Source organism: Leptonotus elevatus, chromosome 14, assembly GCF_054856555.1.
Source record: "Leptonotus elevatus isolate MCC_2025b chromosome 14, RoL_Lele_1.0, whole genome shotgun sequence".
In the NCBI taxonomy this organism is placed as follows: Eukaryota; Metazoa; Chordata; class Actinopteri; order Syngnathiformes; family Syngnathidae; genus Leptonotus; species Leptonotus elevatus.
The window spans coordinates 16,159,479-16,174,867 of NC_141252.1; the positions used below are offsets into that span (position 1 = coordinate 16,159,479).

Here is a 15,389-nt window from a genome sequence, read left to right on the forward strand (position 1 = left end):
ATATTTGAGTAGTTGGAGGATTTAGCGTTGCGTCGCAATAATTCATGAAAAATAAAGCGTCAGGGAAAGGGGAGGCAAAAGGCGGTTGATCTTCTTCACGGGGTCGCCTCCTTCATTGCGTCCATTCCTTCCAGCTCGATGGAGGCTTAATGTGAGTGTGGAAAAGTGGAAAATTTAATTAGGCTGCCAAAGGGGGTTTGTGTCACTTGGCACGAGCCGTCCCCCATGTCCCCACCCCCACCCACTACCACCACCATCATCGGCCCTCCACATGACCCCCACAACCCCCCTCAACTCACCCTTTGCTTTTTTTTCATTTGCCACAAGAAGCCTGTTGTTTATATTTCTCCCCACCCTCCTCGAGGACATGACCCAGCAACTCACAGAAGCAGGTAGAGATCAACTCTTCTCAGCTGCATTCAAGTCGTGCGGCGAAGATGTGCACAGCAGCATGCTGACTGAACACACACACACACACACACACACTAACTACCATCTCTATGGCTGCTTATATTACCTCTTTTTTTTGTGGTAAAGATTACTGTCCAATTGATACCATTAAAGAGCCATGACAAAAGTGAGTTGAAACCTTTTTCTTTTATTTTCCAATTATTATGAATCCCCAGATGCCTCTCTCCTCATTTGTAGGCTCTGCCAAGATGCAGCAGAGCAAACATGAACTCATTTGTCAGAGGCATGTCTGGATGTTTTCTTTTGGAAAATGACTTAAAAACACTTTCATATAAAATGCTCGGCCTGTAGTTGCAGATACACTTTGTGAATTGATAAAACTACATATAAGGGTTCACGTTCACTCAGTCCGACGGTTGGAATTTATTTTGGAATTGGATGCCATTTTGGGCCTTGTATGGAGTTCATATTTGAACAAACTCCTCCCACAGAATTTAGCCAATCGTCTTTGAAATGGGAGTTTTATCCAAAGGTGTTTACAAGGAAGAGTTAGTAACAGCTTGTAATTTCTCTGCATGCTGTTTGCAAAGACAAATGATGCTGTTTTTGAGGGTCTAAACCTTCCAAATTTGAAACTCATGAGTTTCAAATTTGGATTTTGTCTGAAGACAAAGTAAATGGCCTCAGTGTTCCAATCATTTTTTTGGGAAACTACACACTATCTTGCCCATCTTCTACTTCAATAATTAGGTTTTTACTTTGAAAAGAGCAAAAATCCCTCAATGCCTGAACATCTGCTCAAAGAGAGGGCCTGACAATGAACATGGAGCCACATATCTGACCTTTCACCTCACTGACTGGCTTTGAAGAACCTATTTTAGATAGAGAGGTGACGAACTTTGACCTCTGGGAACCACTTGGTATATCTGCTGTAGGAACGTCCATCACAGTGAATTACTACTATAAGTTGTCTCCGAAGGCGTTTCGGAGAATCTGCCAGTACATCTAAACGGCAGATCACACAGCCCAGAACCTCCACATCAAGCATCCAACATCTTCCGAACGCAGCCACCCGACGGCTGCTGCAACATTCGTTCTCATAACCAAATAATTTAGGACTATTCTACCATAAAAAAAAAAGTCTAAAGATCTTTGAGTTTGGCTGATGAAAAATGGAAGCAAAAACAAATGTGTTATATTTACAGGATGTTTTTGTTCAGCATGTTCCAGACAAAGACCAATTGTTACTGGAGACGAGTTAAGGACTGGTTTGACATTTGCTTTCAGAGTGCTTGGCTCTCATGAGTCAGCTATCTTTTGAAAATAAACACCGTTCCTGCTTAATTATTGCACAACAATCTCAGAAAACAAGATTTTACGTGTGATCAAGGCGGAGGTAGGCGCCGAACGCGCATTTTGAAAAGTGAACAAAGCCAAAGACTGAACCGAAACAAGGAAATGGTGGTTGTATTACTTTGCAGATTCCAGTGTACTTCCTTTACTAGATTGCTCTATAACATGTCTATGCATATATATTAGGGTTGTGCACAAATAGGTGGTAACTGCCCATTAAAACCGAATGCTGAATGTGAGTTTTCAGATCTGAGTGAGAATGAAACATAGCTTTTCGTCGCGTGTACTAGTGCTGTTCAAGGTTCACAAGCAATCGCTAAATGTTTGTCCAGAGCAGGCTTCTCCAACCGGTAGCTCAACTGGTAGCTCACGGACAGATTTTGAATCTGTAAAAACATGACATTGTCATTCAGACATGCCAAGGAAGCTGGAAACATATGCAACGTAACACGCCGCCTACGCTAAGGCTAATGTCAAAATAAAGTGTTCCAAATAATACATTGACGGCAGTGCAAATAGCCTTAGTAGACTTTTACTTTAAAGTTGGCCCGCATCGTGGCGTGATGGCTAACTTGACTTCCTTTTACAATGTTTCGGATTTCTTTATCGTAGTTTTTTATTGCCTTTACATTGTTGCGATCAACATTAACACAACGCTATCCCAAACTCATATTCAATCGCTAATTTCTGAACGCTAAGAAACCGCTAGTTATTTGTCATTGTATGGTACAGCACAAATCTCCAATGTTAGTGGCGAGCAGCTAGCTCTTAACATTAGCAACGAGTGCCTTGCTGGTAAACAGTAAATGAGTTTGACAGCTGGTACCTGGCTTATTTGAATTCTTTTTCGATATTCTGGACCAGGGCTACTTTGTAATTTACTCTCCACGTTTAAAGGAAGGGAATGTGCCTTAAATTGCACGTTGAGGTATTTTGATTATTCAAAATATATATATAAAAAAGATAAATAGAACATTGGCTTTCGCCCCTTAAAAAAAAAAAAAAATCTCAAAAAACTCAAAATGTCAAACATACCCGTTTAGATTTTTGGAACACAGCTAAGCCATTAATACCTTGTTATTTTACACATGGACCATGTATAAAAAATGATTGTATCTGCATCTTATTGCACTTGATTGTGTTCTTAAATCCTAAACAGCCATATTAGACATTTTGGGTTGATTTTTTATCTTTTTTAATGGGCAAAAGCGTTTTAGACAAAGTACTATTTGTCATTTTTTTGTTTTGTTTGCTGATCCGAAAAATGATCCGAACCATGACTTAAATCCGTGATCCGAACCGTGACTTTTGTGACCTATTGCACCACTGGTAGCTTGCCTCCGTGGGTTGAGGAAGCAGCCAACCAGGAATGAGCGTCTATTTAATAGGCAATGGTTTTGAGATGGTGCGCATGCATATTCAGCATAATTTTGGTACATACAGTATACTGTATTTATATCTATTTTTATATATGCCAATGTATGCATTTTACGACCACTGTTGATTTGTTGTTGTGTTTGAAGGCAATAACAACAATTTGGCTATCAAATAAATGTTGTGAAACATGAGTAGCTCGCTGCTGTTTTGCTTTTCTAAAAGTAGCTTGCGGTGGAAAAAAGTCTTAATGGTCTTTTTCTTGTCACAAGGAAATTTTGTTGAGAAGAAACACTCAATAAGGCTCGGCTTAATCCTCTATTTTCCATCTTATGACGATGCTGCCTGCTAAAGACTTCTAGCTAGATGCTGTTTTATGTTGGTTGCGTCCTGTTGTCAGGGTTTTAGAAAGTGGATGCCAAACTGACGCCAGAGTCTCGTGGCCTCATCACATGTGCTCAAATCAAAAGTTTCCCTCAACTCATCAGCAAACACTCCCGTCCTAACTTCCAACGCACGGACATTTATTATTCGGAGGGAGACGAGGAGGGAGCCGTGTTGGTGGAGGGCTGGAGGAGTCTTGTCACATTATATGTACCTGTCGCTGCGCGTCTCCACTTGTGGCTGTCATCTCACCTGACAGGTCTATCAGTGTCCGCGGCCGATCAGAACACGTCCCTCAGTCTGACAGGCTGAACCGACAGCAGCTCGATCCAGACTGACAGCTCCTCAGGTAGCGGGAGGACGGGGTGTCGGCGTTGTGGGCGGGCAAGAGGACTGCTCGGTGGGAGTGAGAAAACGCTACAGGAGAAGAGACTCAACAACTCAAGCTTGTATTTATATGTACAATATTTTAACACATTTAGATGTTAAATATTTTAATGCTATTTTTTTAATTTAAATAATGTAATTACATGTTTTTAACTAATTATTGAATAAACTAAAGAACTTTACACAGCAAATAAAATGTATGTAAAATTGATAATCTTACTAACAAGCTTTTATTATTTACAATGAATCAAAATATAGTTTGAGATAAAGAAAAAAAAACTTAAATCAACCAATTTTCACTTCCTTCCCCCTTAACGAACAACGTATAGTTGACAAATTTTCAACATTTTGTTCCCCAGGCCATCCCTGACAATATGGTTACCTTGACGATCATATGTAAACAAAAAATAGTGATTTTGTCTTCTTTTCATATTGAAAAGTGCACCGCATAAAGTCTTGAGTGGGTTAGGGAGGGTTGCTTTGCTTTTAACTCATTAACTGCCATTGACGGTTATAGACGTCAAAAAATCATTAGTTAAAAAAAAAAAAATCGACTTTTATTAACAAGAGTATGAACACCTAGATTTTTTTATTGTACATTTAGAACAGATATAAAATTTGTGATTAATCGTTTGAAGTCATGCGATTAATTACTAGTAAAATTTTTAATCGCCTGACGCCCCTAATTTTTGAAAATATAATCATCTTACATCAGGCAATTAAAATTTGTAATTGTAATTAATCGCATGACTTCACTACTTAACTCACAATTAATCACAAATTTTATATCTGTTCTAAATGTACATTTTCATACTCTTGTTAATAAAAGTGGATTTTTTTTTTTAAACTTATAGAAATAGTTCAAATTATTTTTTAAGTTTATCACCGTCAATGGCAGTGAATGAGTTAATTTGTTGTACACTATCATTACATTTAAGTATCATAAGATGTTATTTAAGGCATGACAAACAGAACTTTTTATTTAATTTCCCTTCAGGAAAAAGAAACATTGCAATCGTTTTGTGTTCAACTACGGTATACCACGATAGTCTTAACAAATCAATCCAAAATTTGACTCTTGTTGTTTTTATTGCTCTTGAGGATTGATTATTGTCTAGTTTCTTCATTTTCATTCAAGTCCCCAAGGTAGCGGGCTTAAATTTCCAAGCAGACAAAATCTTGTCTTTATAAAATTCAAGCACATAAAAGCGAGACCAAACAGCGAGCCCGATGCATTTCAGAAAGAAAAAAAAAACACCTTTAGGATGTGCTTAAGTTAACCCATGAAAGGTTTAGAATCAAGCGCCTGCGATCGCACTCAAGGGGAAGATGAGGACAGAACCCCGCCCGCCCACCTTGGCCTACTCGCTTCCACAAAAATCCGCCTTTATCTTGTTAAAAGCCATCGACGGCGAGCACATCGAGTACAAAGTGGCAAAACCTTCTGTACAAGGTAGATGAGAGAAGCGCAATTAGACCAGCTTATTAGCTACACTCTCCTGACTTCTCATGTATGAGGGCTAATTAGCAATTAAGCATCGGGGTTAAGCTCGATCCATTTATTATCTGTAAGCAAGATGGAGTGTGTGTTTGTGCATGTGTGTGTGGTGGCTTTGACTTGGGAGTGCATTCGACTTCCTGTGCTACTTCAGTTTGATTAAAAAAGAAGAGTGAGGGACCCGAGCAGTAATTCTCTCATTTTCACGACATCTCTGGGCCATTTTTTCTCTCTTCAAATTCCCAGATCAAACAGACAGCAACAAAGGACCCCAAATCCTCCCCCCACCTCCCCCTCCTGCTCTCTCTTTCCAAAATTAGTTAAGCCTCTCAGCTCCATCATCCTCAACATGGCTCACATCAACAACCCTACGCTGCATGGCAAATGCTACATAGCCTCAGAAATACACCCCTCCTCACACACACACACACACACACACACGCACACACGCGCTTCTCTTCAGTGAGGGGTAAAAGATGAGGAGGGGGGAAATACAATTCTCCATATGTCACTCTGAATTTGTACATGCAGACAAATAAAGTACCCCACAGTCACTGGAGTTTGTGATTGCAGCCTCTTTGTCTTTTCTCATGAAATAACATCAAAATGAGGAATTGAACGGGAGGCCTTTGGACGCAGTGACGGGGGCCTAAAATAGTAAATAATCTAGATGAAGTCGACATATTCAGGCCCTTCGGACGCTCCCCGTTTCCCGCTGATTACCTCCTTCTCTGCGGCTTACCATCGAACCTTCTTAAGGTGATTCTGGATTTTCACTCACAAACTTCCCCTCTCTTATTATTTCATATATCTTCTCTTCATCAGTTGAATCCCTTCAGAGACTTCCACAGCAATTTTTTTGTGAAAAAATAAATAAGCCTTGAATGTTACTCAACATCGCAGGGTGCCACTGCCAACTGACGTCAGCATACCGGGACAGATTTCAGCTCTGTATGCAACAAATGGATTAATTCCACAACTGGGTTTAGCTTTTTCTGGACCTTTTCTGAAGCCGTGAGGACAATCGCAGACCTCAAATGGAACTTAGAAGCAGTACAAGGGTAAGTTCCTTCCTGAAGAACCAAAAGCTCACTAGAAAATCCAGACATTTACAAGAATGTATGTAATGCCTTGTGTTCTTGCATTGCTTTAGTTAGCGCTCTAGTCTTGTAAACTAGGGGTCATGTGTCATGTGGATTTTCACCAGGGCCTTCTCATCTCTTGAAGAATCAGTAGTGGATTATCTTAAATTCATGTCAAGACTCAACTACCACCTCCTCTCAGTGTCTCATGTTTTGGCCATTCAGGGTAGCATGCGATTCTGCAAGTGCATAGAGTTGATAAATAGTCACAGAGAACTAGGGGTGAGGAAAAAACAAAAATTGGTCAACACACAAAAAAAATGCCTTGAACCTAAACCATTAATTATAAAACGTAAAATAAAATATGTGCAGTGCCTGGGACCAATTCTTGGCCCTTTCCATGTTTTCGTATGGACATTTGTTGCTGATGGACACTTCTGGCGACATGCTAATGCTAATGCACAAGGTTTAATGTTGTTTTTAAAGGGGTGGGGCCATTACCTAAGTAATCGATGGAATACTGGATAGCATAATAGATTCTTAAAAGAGTCATTTGTGACAGCCCTACAAAAATAGTAGCACAAGTATTAGCTTTCTAATGAAGCCAATGCTACCCACAGCTGCTATATTGGTAGCATAACTTCTTCGTAATGGAGTCTTACTATAACCCTAAATTGCTGGCGTTGGCCAGAATCCTCACATCTCCAAAACCATTTCAGGAAAAGAAAAACATAATTCATTCGCAAAAATAGTAAGCCATTTACAACACTTTGAAAAGCTCAATACATCAATTAAAATCATAAAGAGGTGATAAAACTTACCTGCTGAGCAATAAATAAAACCCATCTAGGCAGTGCACCAATGCCTTTGTTGTTACTTCTGACACCATCTTAGAGTGAATGGAGTTTGCAAACTTGGATGCTGAAGTGCGGAGAGGGACCCTTCTAGGTTAGCTTAGCGCTTGCTAGCATGTACAACAGAACACGGATGAATTTCAAACTTTACAAAAAAAAAAAAATACACCCTGGGTTCTACCATTGACCAGGGCAGGGCAAAGGATACTGGAGGTAAAAGTAAGTCATTTAAAACTAAAAAGGAAAATCTTTCTGTAGGATGATGCAGCGCTGCATCAACATTAAAGATTTTTGGAGTACCGACCGGTAAGTGAATGCAAATCGCTTTAGACAACGAATGGCACAGATAAAGCGCTGTATAAGTGGACTCCATTAATCATTATGGACTATGACAGTTTTTTTTGTGGCAAAAGTACAATAAGTAACCCATTTGAGTTGATTCAGAACTTGCTCATTAATGTTGAATTGTGACGTGCAAGTCCGAGCTCTAATTTCATTAATGTACTATTGTCAGGTTCTACTGACAGTTTTAACAAATATGATATCACATTTTTTGGGGGGAAAATTGCTAACGCTCCCTTAACTGCGGTAAACGTCACTTAGGAATTAAGTCTTTTTACAAGGTGATTTTCCCAAATGCAGTTACACACAACTGCATGACAGTTAAGAATGGTAACATTTTACTAAGAGAGAGTGCGGGAGAGAGCGAGAGAGAAAGAGGGAGAACGAGAGGGAAATAAGAGAGAGGGAGGGAGAGTAAAGAAAGGGGGGAGAACGAGAGAGAGAGAGAGCGAGAGAACGAGAGGGGGGACGAGAGAGAGAGAGAGAGAGAGAGAGAGAGAGAGGGAGGGAAGTAATCCAAAGTAATCAAATGACATTATTTTAATATTATGGTACTTTGATTACGTCACCAAATACAATTTTTAGCAGGTAACTTGTAACTGTAACGGAATACATTTTAAAATTAACCCTCCCAACCCTGCTAATAATGCACTTAAAATGTAAATACTTTCACCCTGGAATTGATTATTTTGATCTATCCATCCATTTTGTACTGCGCTTTTCCTCATCAGGGTCACGGCATAGGTGAGTCAAGACTTGGGCGGGGTATACTCTGAACTAGTCACCAGGTATTTTGACAACCAATTCGAACCAATTCGGTATCTTCAATTAACCGAAACTTGCTAACGAGGTGCTAACCATTAGCAAACCATGGTTATTCTTTCTTTCTTTACAGCAAAATGTGCACTTGGAGCTAATTGTGGGTCAAACAGTGTCATGGAACGGGCCCTACAAGCCTACTTTGGAGGTGAAGCGGGGGTGAGCGACGCCACCAGCCAATGATTTGCACAGAATGCTACTCATTCCTGAGCTTTAAGTGATCCTGTTTCACACACTTGTCACTACTTCAGGCTGGCAGGTCCTCACTGCCTCCAAGCTAGCTGCTTAGAGCGCTGTCACCAGTGCACTTAAAATTCATCTCATGCTAATGTTCATGTTCGCCGGCTCCCTTGAGCTATGAGAACACCTGCTTCTGGGGTGCACACCATCGCTCATTAATTAACTCTAGCTTTGGTTAGTTCAAGTGTCGCCTGCTCCTCCTCAAGCCAAACAACAGAAGAGGAAGACTGTCAATAGGGCAAAATCCGCCGTTCAACCTTCAAGGGGAAAACCCATCGCATCCTCCATTGCTCCTCAAATTGCGTCTATCGGCCCAGCTAAGCGTGAAGTCTGGCGGACCACACACACACACACACAGGCGTGCGCGCTCATCAATTTAATCAGGCCGCGTCCAAAGATCCCAAGTTAATTATTCCAGCCTTTAATGATTCTATCCGACTGCCATTGAGATCTGTTAAAGGCGCCTGGATTAGTGGATTTGTGGAGTATTAGCTGGCAGACCTCTGCACTGCCGTTCAGGAGGGGCTAAGAGGCATCTTCAAAAGGTAACTTGAGCAGCACCTCCACAGGATCATTACAGCGGATGAGTCCATGTTGGTTTGTATAAAAGGTGATCCGCGTTAGAGGAAGGAAGGCTAAGTAAATGTGACTTAAGCGGCGCAAAGGTGACATAATTAAAGACACTTTGCAGCGGATTGTTTACAAGTTACTTAAAGGGATTATGTCACCTTGGTTCAACGTCAAACTCAGTGATGAACTTTAAGAGAGAATGCCCCCATCCCCCCCCCCCCCCCCCCGCCCCACCGAAACAAACTAGGTCAACAAACTTCTCTCAGCGCAATGTCAGTCTTAGAAATGTTGAAGTCTGAATCACTCCTCTGATATTTCATCCAACATAAACCCTGGATTGACTTTTTCTAAGTTCAGGTTGTGGACTTTATCAAGCCAGACGTTCATCAGGATTGCAAATCAGACGCTAACTTTTAAGTGCTACGTCTAAAGTTGACTGTCAAGTTGAACTACTCTTTTAAGATGGCACCCATTCTTCTGACCCCCCTCTGAACTCCCCTCCCAGTGGCAAAGCTGACTCTGGCTCATCCCTGGGCTGACAAAAGCAATGTTTTGTAAGCAGGTCAGCAAATGTTAGAGCAAAAAACATGGAGCGGGGCAGTAAAAAAGACAAAAAGAATCGTGCTTTTTAAATTATTTTATTAAGAGCCTTGATGCTATTAAATGCCCCAGAAACATTCAGCCTATAGTTCTCAATTAGACTTGACAGTTGCTGCATTACCAACAATAAATATAGCAAAAGGCTGCGCCTAAGGACAGGAAGGACCCCTAACTATGACCCTCATATTTAATGACGAAAACAAGCGCGCGCACACACTCTGCCTCACGTGGCGTGCGCACACACATAACCTCTGCGCCATGGCTCCTTATTAAACAAATGCACTTGAGGGCTTGAAAAGAACAGTCCCTCACTCATGCCGCTGGATTTAAGTGTACACACTAAGGAATACCTTTACACAAGTGGAAGAGCAATATTTCTACGAGAACATGAATCGTACACAAAAATGACTAATTAAATAGTATTTACCTCTCTAGTCGACGTGTCACTTGTGATTGATCACTGGAAGGATTCCTGGGACACGTCCAAAGGGGGAGGTGGAGTTTTACAGTCTTCTGACAGCACATATGGACACTGCTTAAAAATATTTGCAGCTGGAATCAGTGATAACAAACACCAAAAAAACAAAAAACATTGCTTTCATGAATTACTGCTGCAGTTCATAACACAATGAAAAAGACATGCTAGATATTGTGAGCACACAGAGGTGAGATTTTACAGGCCATCACATTTCACACTTTCTGTCAAAAAATTCCCTTCACAGCAAATACCTATTACTGTTTACGACCAGCTAGAACCAGTTCAGCCTGATCCCTCAGTGCTACTGCCAGTTGTTACCTGCGGTATGTGCAGGGCTTGGACAACTTAATTTAAATGTGACCCGCAACAGCAAAATGAGTCACAGTGACCCATACTTCAAAAATGAGGTTTTGGGCTCGTCAAAAAGAGAATGATTTCAGCTTTACAATGATATCAACCATTGCGCTACGCTACTCATGACATCAGTTTTACTCATTAGCACAGATGTGAATAGGTAGATGACACGCCCACTTTGTGTTTTGACACTGCGCTAGGAGGGTCAAAGTCGTGATGTTTGTGTCTGGATGGCAAGAAAAGAAGAAGTCTAAGGATGCAGGTACACTATGCTTCATACGTACAACAATGTGTAGTTACTGTAAGAGAAAAGGAGTAACCTTCCACGGGTACAAATCTTTTTTGTCACCCCCCCCAAATGGTGTATATTGAAATTACACGCTTTGACATTGTTAAAAAAGTAAACCTAAAAAAAATCGTTTGAGAAATTAGCAAGTTATGACTTGTTTTCAATGTCCATGCATTGCCATTGATGGGAAAGTCACCCCTGCACAACATGGCCGCCACATAGACACGGCGGCTAGCCGGGCTGTTACACCGTGCCGGCGTGTATCCGTGATTACGCTAGGGGCCAATCAGAGGCCATTATTTTGGGGTACAGGAACTCTTGCATAGTAACTGTTGCAATGCTAGAGTTCATGGTGATTATGTTTATGGAAAATCCTGCGAATTATTGGCCATATATTAACTCATTGTGATGTAGAATTATCAAATGAGTACGAAATTAGCAAAAGGGAACCGTCAGCTTTATACTTTGGGGATTCTCCACATTGATATCTAGTGATTGTTTTTTTGTTGAGTATCTTGTAAATAATGTGTATTTTGAACACTTCACAATGTTTATTTTACTTTAAATTGAGAAAAGGGGTAGAAGCTTGACCTCTGACTCACTTTACTATGTTGGGTCACAGATGCAAAAGGCATAGCATTAGCCCTAATAGAATGGTGACAAAATGTACAGTTTGTGTACTAAAATGCACAAACGTATTTGTTCAAGCTCTCCTGTTAACATACAGAAATGTACATAATAGTCTGTGAAGCCTTTTCTAGTGAGAATGTAGAAGAGTTACAAAAGGTAATTCACTGTAATTAGTAGAAAACTGACATTTATTTTAATGGTGGATGTGCTGAAAATAATATTTAGCATTCATAGCATTTCCATGGCAAACGGTGACATTTTTAACACAGCGTGTCTACTACATTTGTGGGAAATGTTGCAGGATTTTCAGTTCACGCGTGCACACAGAGTGCACACAGGTACACAATGGCATGTAGCAACACATTCACAGGACCACAGGCATGTCAATAGAGCTGCAGGGAACTAGAGTTTCCCGTTGGCAAAGGCGCCTTCTTGGAACTGGGGGATGAAAGTCTTGAAGTACGCCCTGCAGAAGAGGGGGAGGAAGAGGAGGGATAGTGTAAGATCAGTGTTTGTAAAACGTGCAACATTGTTCGTCAATGAAACAAAGATGACACCCTCACTGGTTAATGGTTATACATTTTTTTTGTAGAGTATTGACAAACTACAGGTGCAAGAACTTGTGAAGCCTTTGGAATGACCTGAATTCCTGCATAAATTGATCACAAAATCTGATCTGATCTTTACAATTGATCTCTTCCATGGTTTTAATTATCACAACATGTAAATGTCACAGTGCAGCATGGAAAAAGTATGTGAACCTTCCGACTTTAATAATTGGCCCTTTGGTTGCAATAATCTCTACCAGGCAAGTCATTGCAGCCCACGGTTGCAAAATAGCCAAAAGGAATTTTGGACCATTCCTCTTTACAAAACATTCCATTTAGCAATATTGAAGTTCTTACACAGTAAATTTCATAAAGTCAATTTTACTCTAAAAAAATACTACATTGGGTTCCACTCTACATAGAGTAAACTTCACACTTGCAAGAGAGTAAAATACAAAAAACAACAAAACACTCAAGGGATGAGGAACGATCCAACAACCTTCAGCATGGAAGACAGCCACTCTACCACTTGAGCCATGCCAGACTTATTGTTAGTTAACATATTGCTGGTGTGTCCAAAAGGAGACCAAAAATTTAGGTACGAGGATTCCACCTGACACATGCGATATATTGACACAGTGTGGGAGTGGCATGGGACAGTGTATGTTTGCAAGTTTAGTCGGCTGATGAGCATTAAATTCAACTGTTAAGCAATCTGTCAATAAAGCCCATCGAGGCAGTGTATCTTTTGCATTTGTTGTTGTTTTGCTGATGGCTTCTGACGGCGTCCAAGCATGAAGGGAGTTTGCAAACTTGGATGCTGAAGCGCGGATAGGAACCCTTCCAGGTTAGCTTAGTACTAGCTAGCTAGTACGACAGAACACAGATGGATTAAAATCTTTGCCAAAAACCCCCACAAAAAAACACACGTGGGTTCTGCAATTGACCAGGGTTGGGTGAGGGATGCTGGAGGTTAAAGCAAGTCATTTTAAACTAAAAGGAAAACCTTTCTGTACACTCTAAAAAGTTGGGTCAAAAGTAACCCAATTATGGATAAAAAAAAAGAAAAAAAGAACCAATCATCAATTTGGATAAATTTGACCCAACTTTCTGGGTTGTAGAAAATGACCCAATTTATGAGCCAAAATTGGGTAAAATTAAACAAAGTAGAGTATCTGACCCAAAATTTTGGGTCAATACATACAAAATGACCCAATATTTTACCCAGATTTGAGTCAAATTGACCAAATAGAGGATCTAACCAAACTTTCTGGGTTGTTTTTTAGAAAATAACCCAATTTTGACCCAAAGGTGGATCAAACTGACCTAAATAGATCATCTGACCCAACTTTCTGGGTTGTTTTATACAATACGACACATTTTAAGCCAAAATTGGGTCAAATTGACCCAAGTAGAGGATCTGTCCATTTTTGACCTAAGAAAGGGTTATTTTTGACCCAACTGTTTTTAGAGTGGTCTTCACTCCAGCCTTCGCCATGCAAAACACATCAAGGCAAACATAGAGCTTGATATTCTTGTGACAATTGTCCTAAACAATTTCCACGAGGCCTTCACTCCCAACAACTCATGTAATCACATTTGTCCTTACTTTGCCCTCTTGGCCATTTCATTGCCGTCCCAGCGTGGGCTATAAGGGTACGACTTCTGCACTTGAGAATACAGCTGCCCGCTGCTGGTGAAGTGATACACAGACTGGAAGGTGAGGGTGGGCTGGTCTCTGGGGAAGTACAGTGGGAGATCCACTACGAAGGAGAGCAAGGACACAATGAGGGCATTTATTGATAAGGTAGAGTTGTGTGTGTGCTTCACAATAGTATGCCGTGTTTTTTGTGATGCTCCTACCATGTACTAGGAAGCAAAAGTCTTTCCACATGAGTAGAAGTGTAAGCTTTGTAAATCCCTCGGCATCATACTCCACCACTCCCCTGCAACACACACACAGTGCACACACTGATTACATATACACCATGGAGTCTAGTAAAAGATTAGAGGCAGAGACAAATGAATGGTCGCTGAAGCCTTGAGAGGAGGAGGTGATCCTCTCTTGTTAACTCACATTCCAAAGTGGCTGAGGAATGCAGCAATGTACTCCCGCCTCTTGTGGTAGCCTTGGATGACATACTGCACCTTCACACAACAAAACAGGGAGATACGTTTCAAAGCAAAACAGCAACACTACAGACAAGTAATTATGTCGAATTTGTCAAAAATGTGTCATTTGAAATAAATGGGTAAAGGGTTTTGGGATATATGTATGCACGATATGATATGATTATTTTTAAAATATGTAATTATTTTTAACATTTTAAAAAGAACCATCTCATAACAAATTGCCCAACCTATTTTTGAATACAAAAACAATGCACTACAATTAAACGCACACAAAATTGCATAAACTTATTCAAGTTTTTCCTGTTGGATCTCGGGGGAGGCAAGGGGTGGCAGTCGCCACCCCACGAAATGCCTATTTTTAATGAGAACATGTTGCACTGAAGATCAAATTCAACAGTAATGATGTCCCAGGAAATGTTAAGAGACTTGCATCATAGTTTGCAAATAATCCTAGCAACGTGGGACATTTTTTTATTACCAGTTTAATCACTGCCATTGACTGCTATGGACGTACAAATTCATTTGAACTATTTCTATTAGTTAAATTTTTTTCCACTTTTGTTAACAAGAATATAAAAACCTAGAATTTTTTTTTATTGTAAATTTTGAACAGATATTACATTTTTAATTAATCATGACTTAACCATTGAAGTCATGCGATTAATTACAATTACAAATTTTAATCACCTGACACGATAATAGAAAATAAAAGATTGTTAAAAATTAGGGCCGTCAGGTGATTACAAATTTTAATTGTAATTAATTGCATGACTCCACAAGTTAACTCACAAATAATCACAAATTTTATATCTGTTCTAAATGTACAATATTTTTTCCGCTATGTATTCATACTCTTGTTAACAAAAGTGAAAACAAATGTTAAACTAATAGAAATAGTTCAAATTAATTTTTGACGTCTATAGCCGTCAATGGCAGTGAATGAGTTAATTAACAACATTACTCTTGGAAGTGACAGTAAAGGTTAATAGAAACTAAAATTCTTGGGTTCAGAGGTAATTTCGGTCAACGTGTAAATCAAAGAA

At 40.0% G+C, this 15,389-nt stretch overlaps 1 protein-coding gene across 1 annotated transcript in view; it reads right to left on the bottom strand.

Annotated features, from left to right (window-relative positions):
- Positions 1-9,936: 9,936 nt before the first annotated feature.
- Positions 9,937-15,389, bottom strand: part of babam2 (BRISC and BRCA1 A complex member 2) — an 84,974-nt gene continuing 79,521 nt past the window's right edge. Inside the window, exons 9-12 of the mRNA XM_086093918.1 lie at positions 14,291-14,361; positions 14,077-14,159; positions 13,823-13,976; positions 9,937-12,131 (exon numbers count right to left, since the gene is read on the bottom strand). Of these exons, the coding sequence (XP_085950044.1) occupies positions 12,068-12,131; positions 13,823-13,976; positions 14,077-14,159; positions 14,291-14,361 (372 nt within the window). The 3' untranslated portion in view covers positions 9,937-12,067. The remainder of the gene's footprint in view (positions 12,132-13,822; positions 13,977-14,076; positions 14,160-14,290; positions 14,362-15,389) is intronic.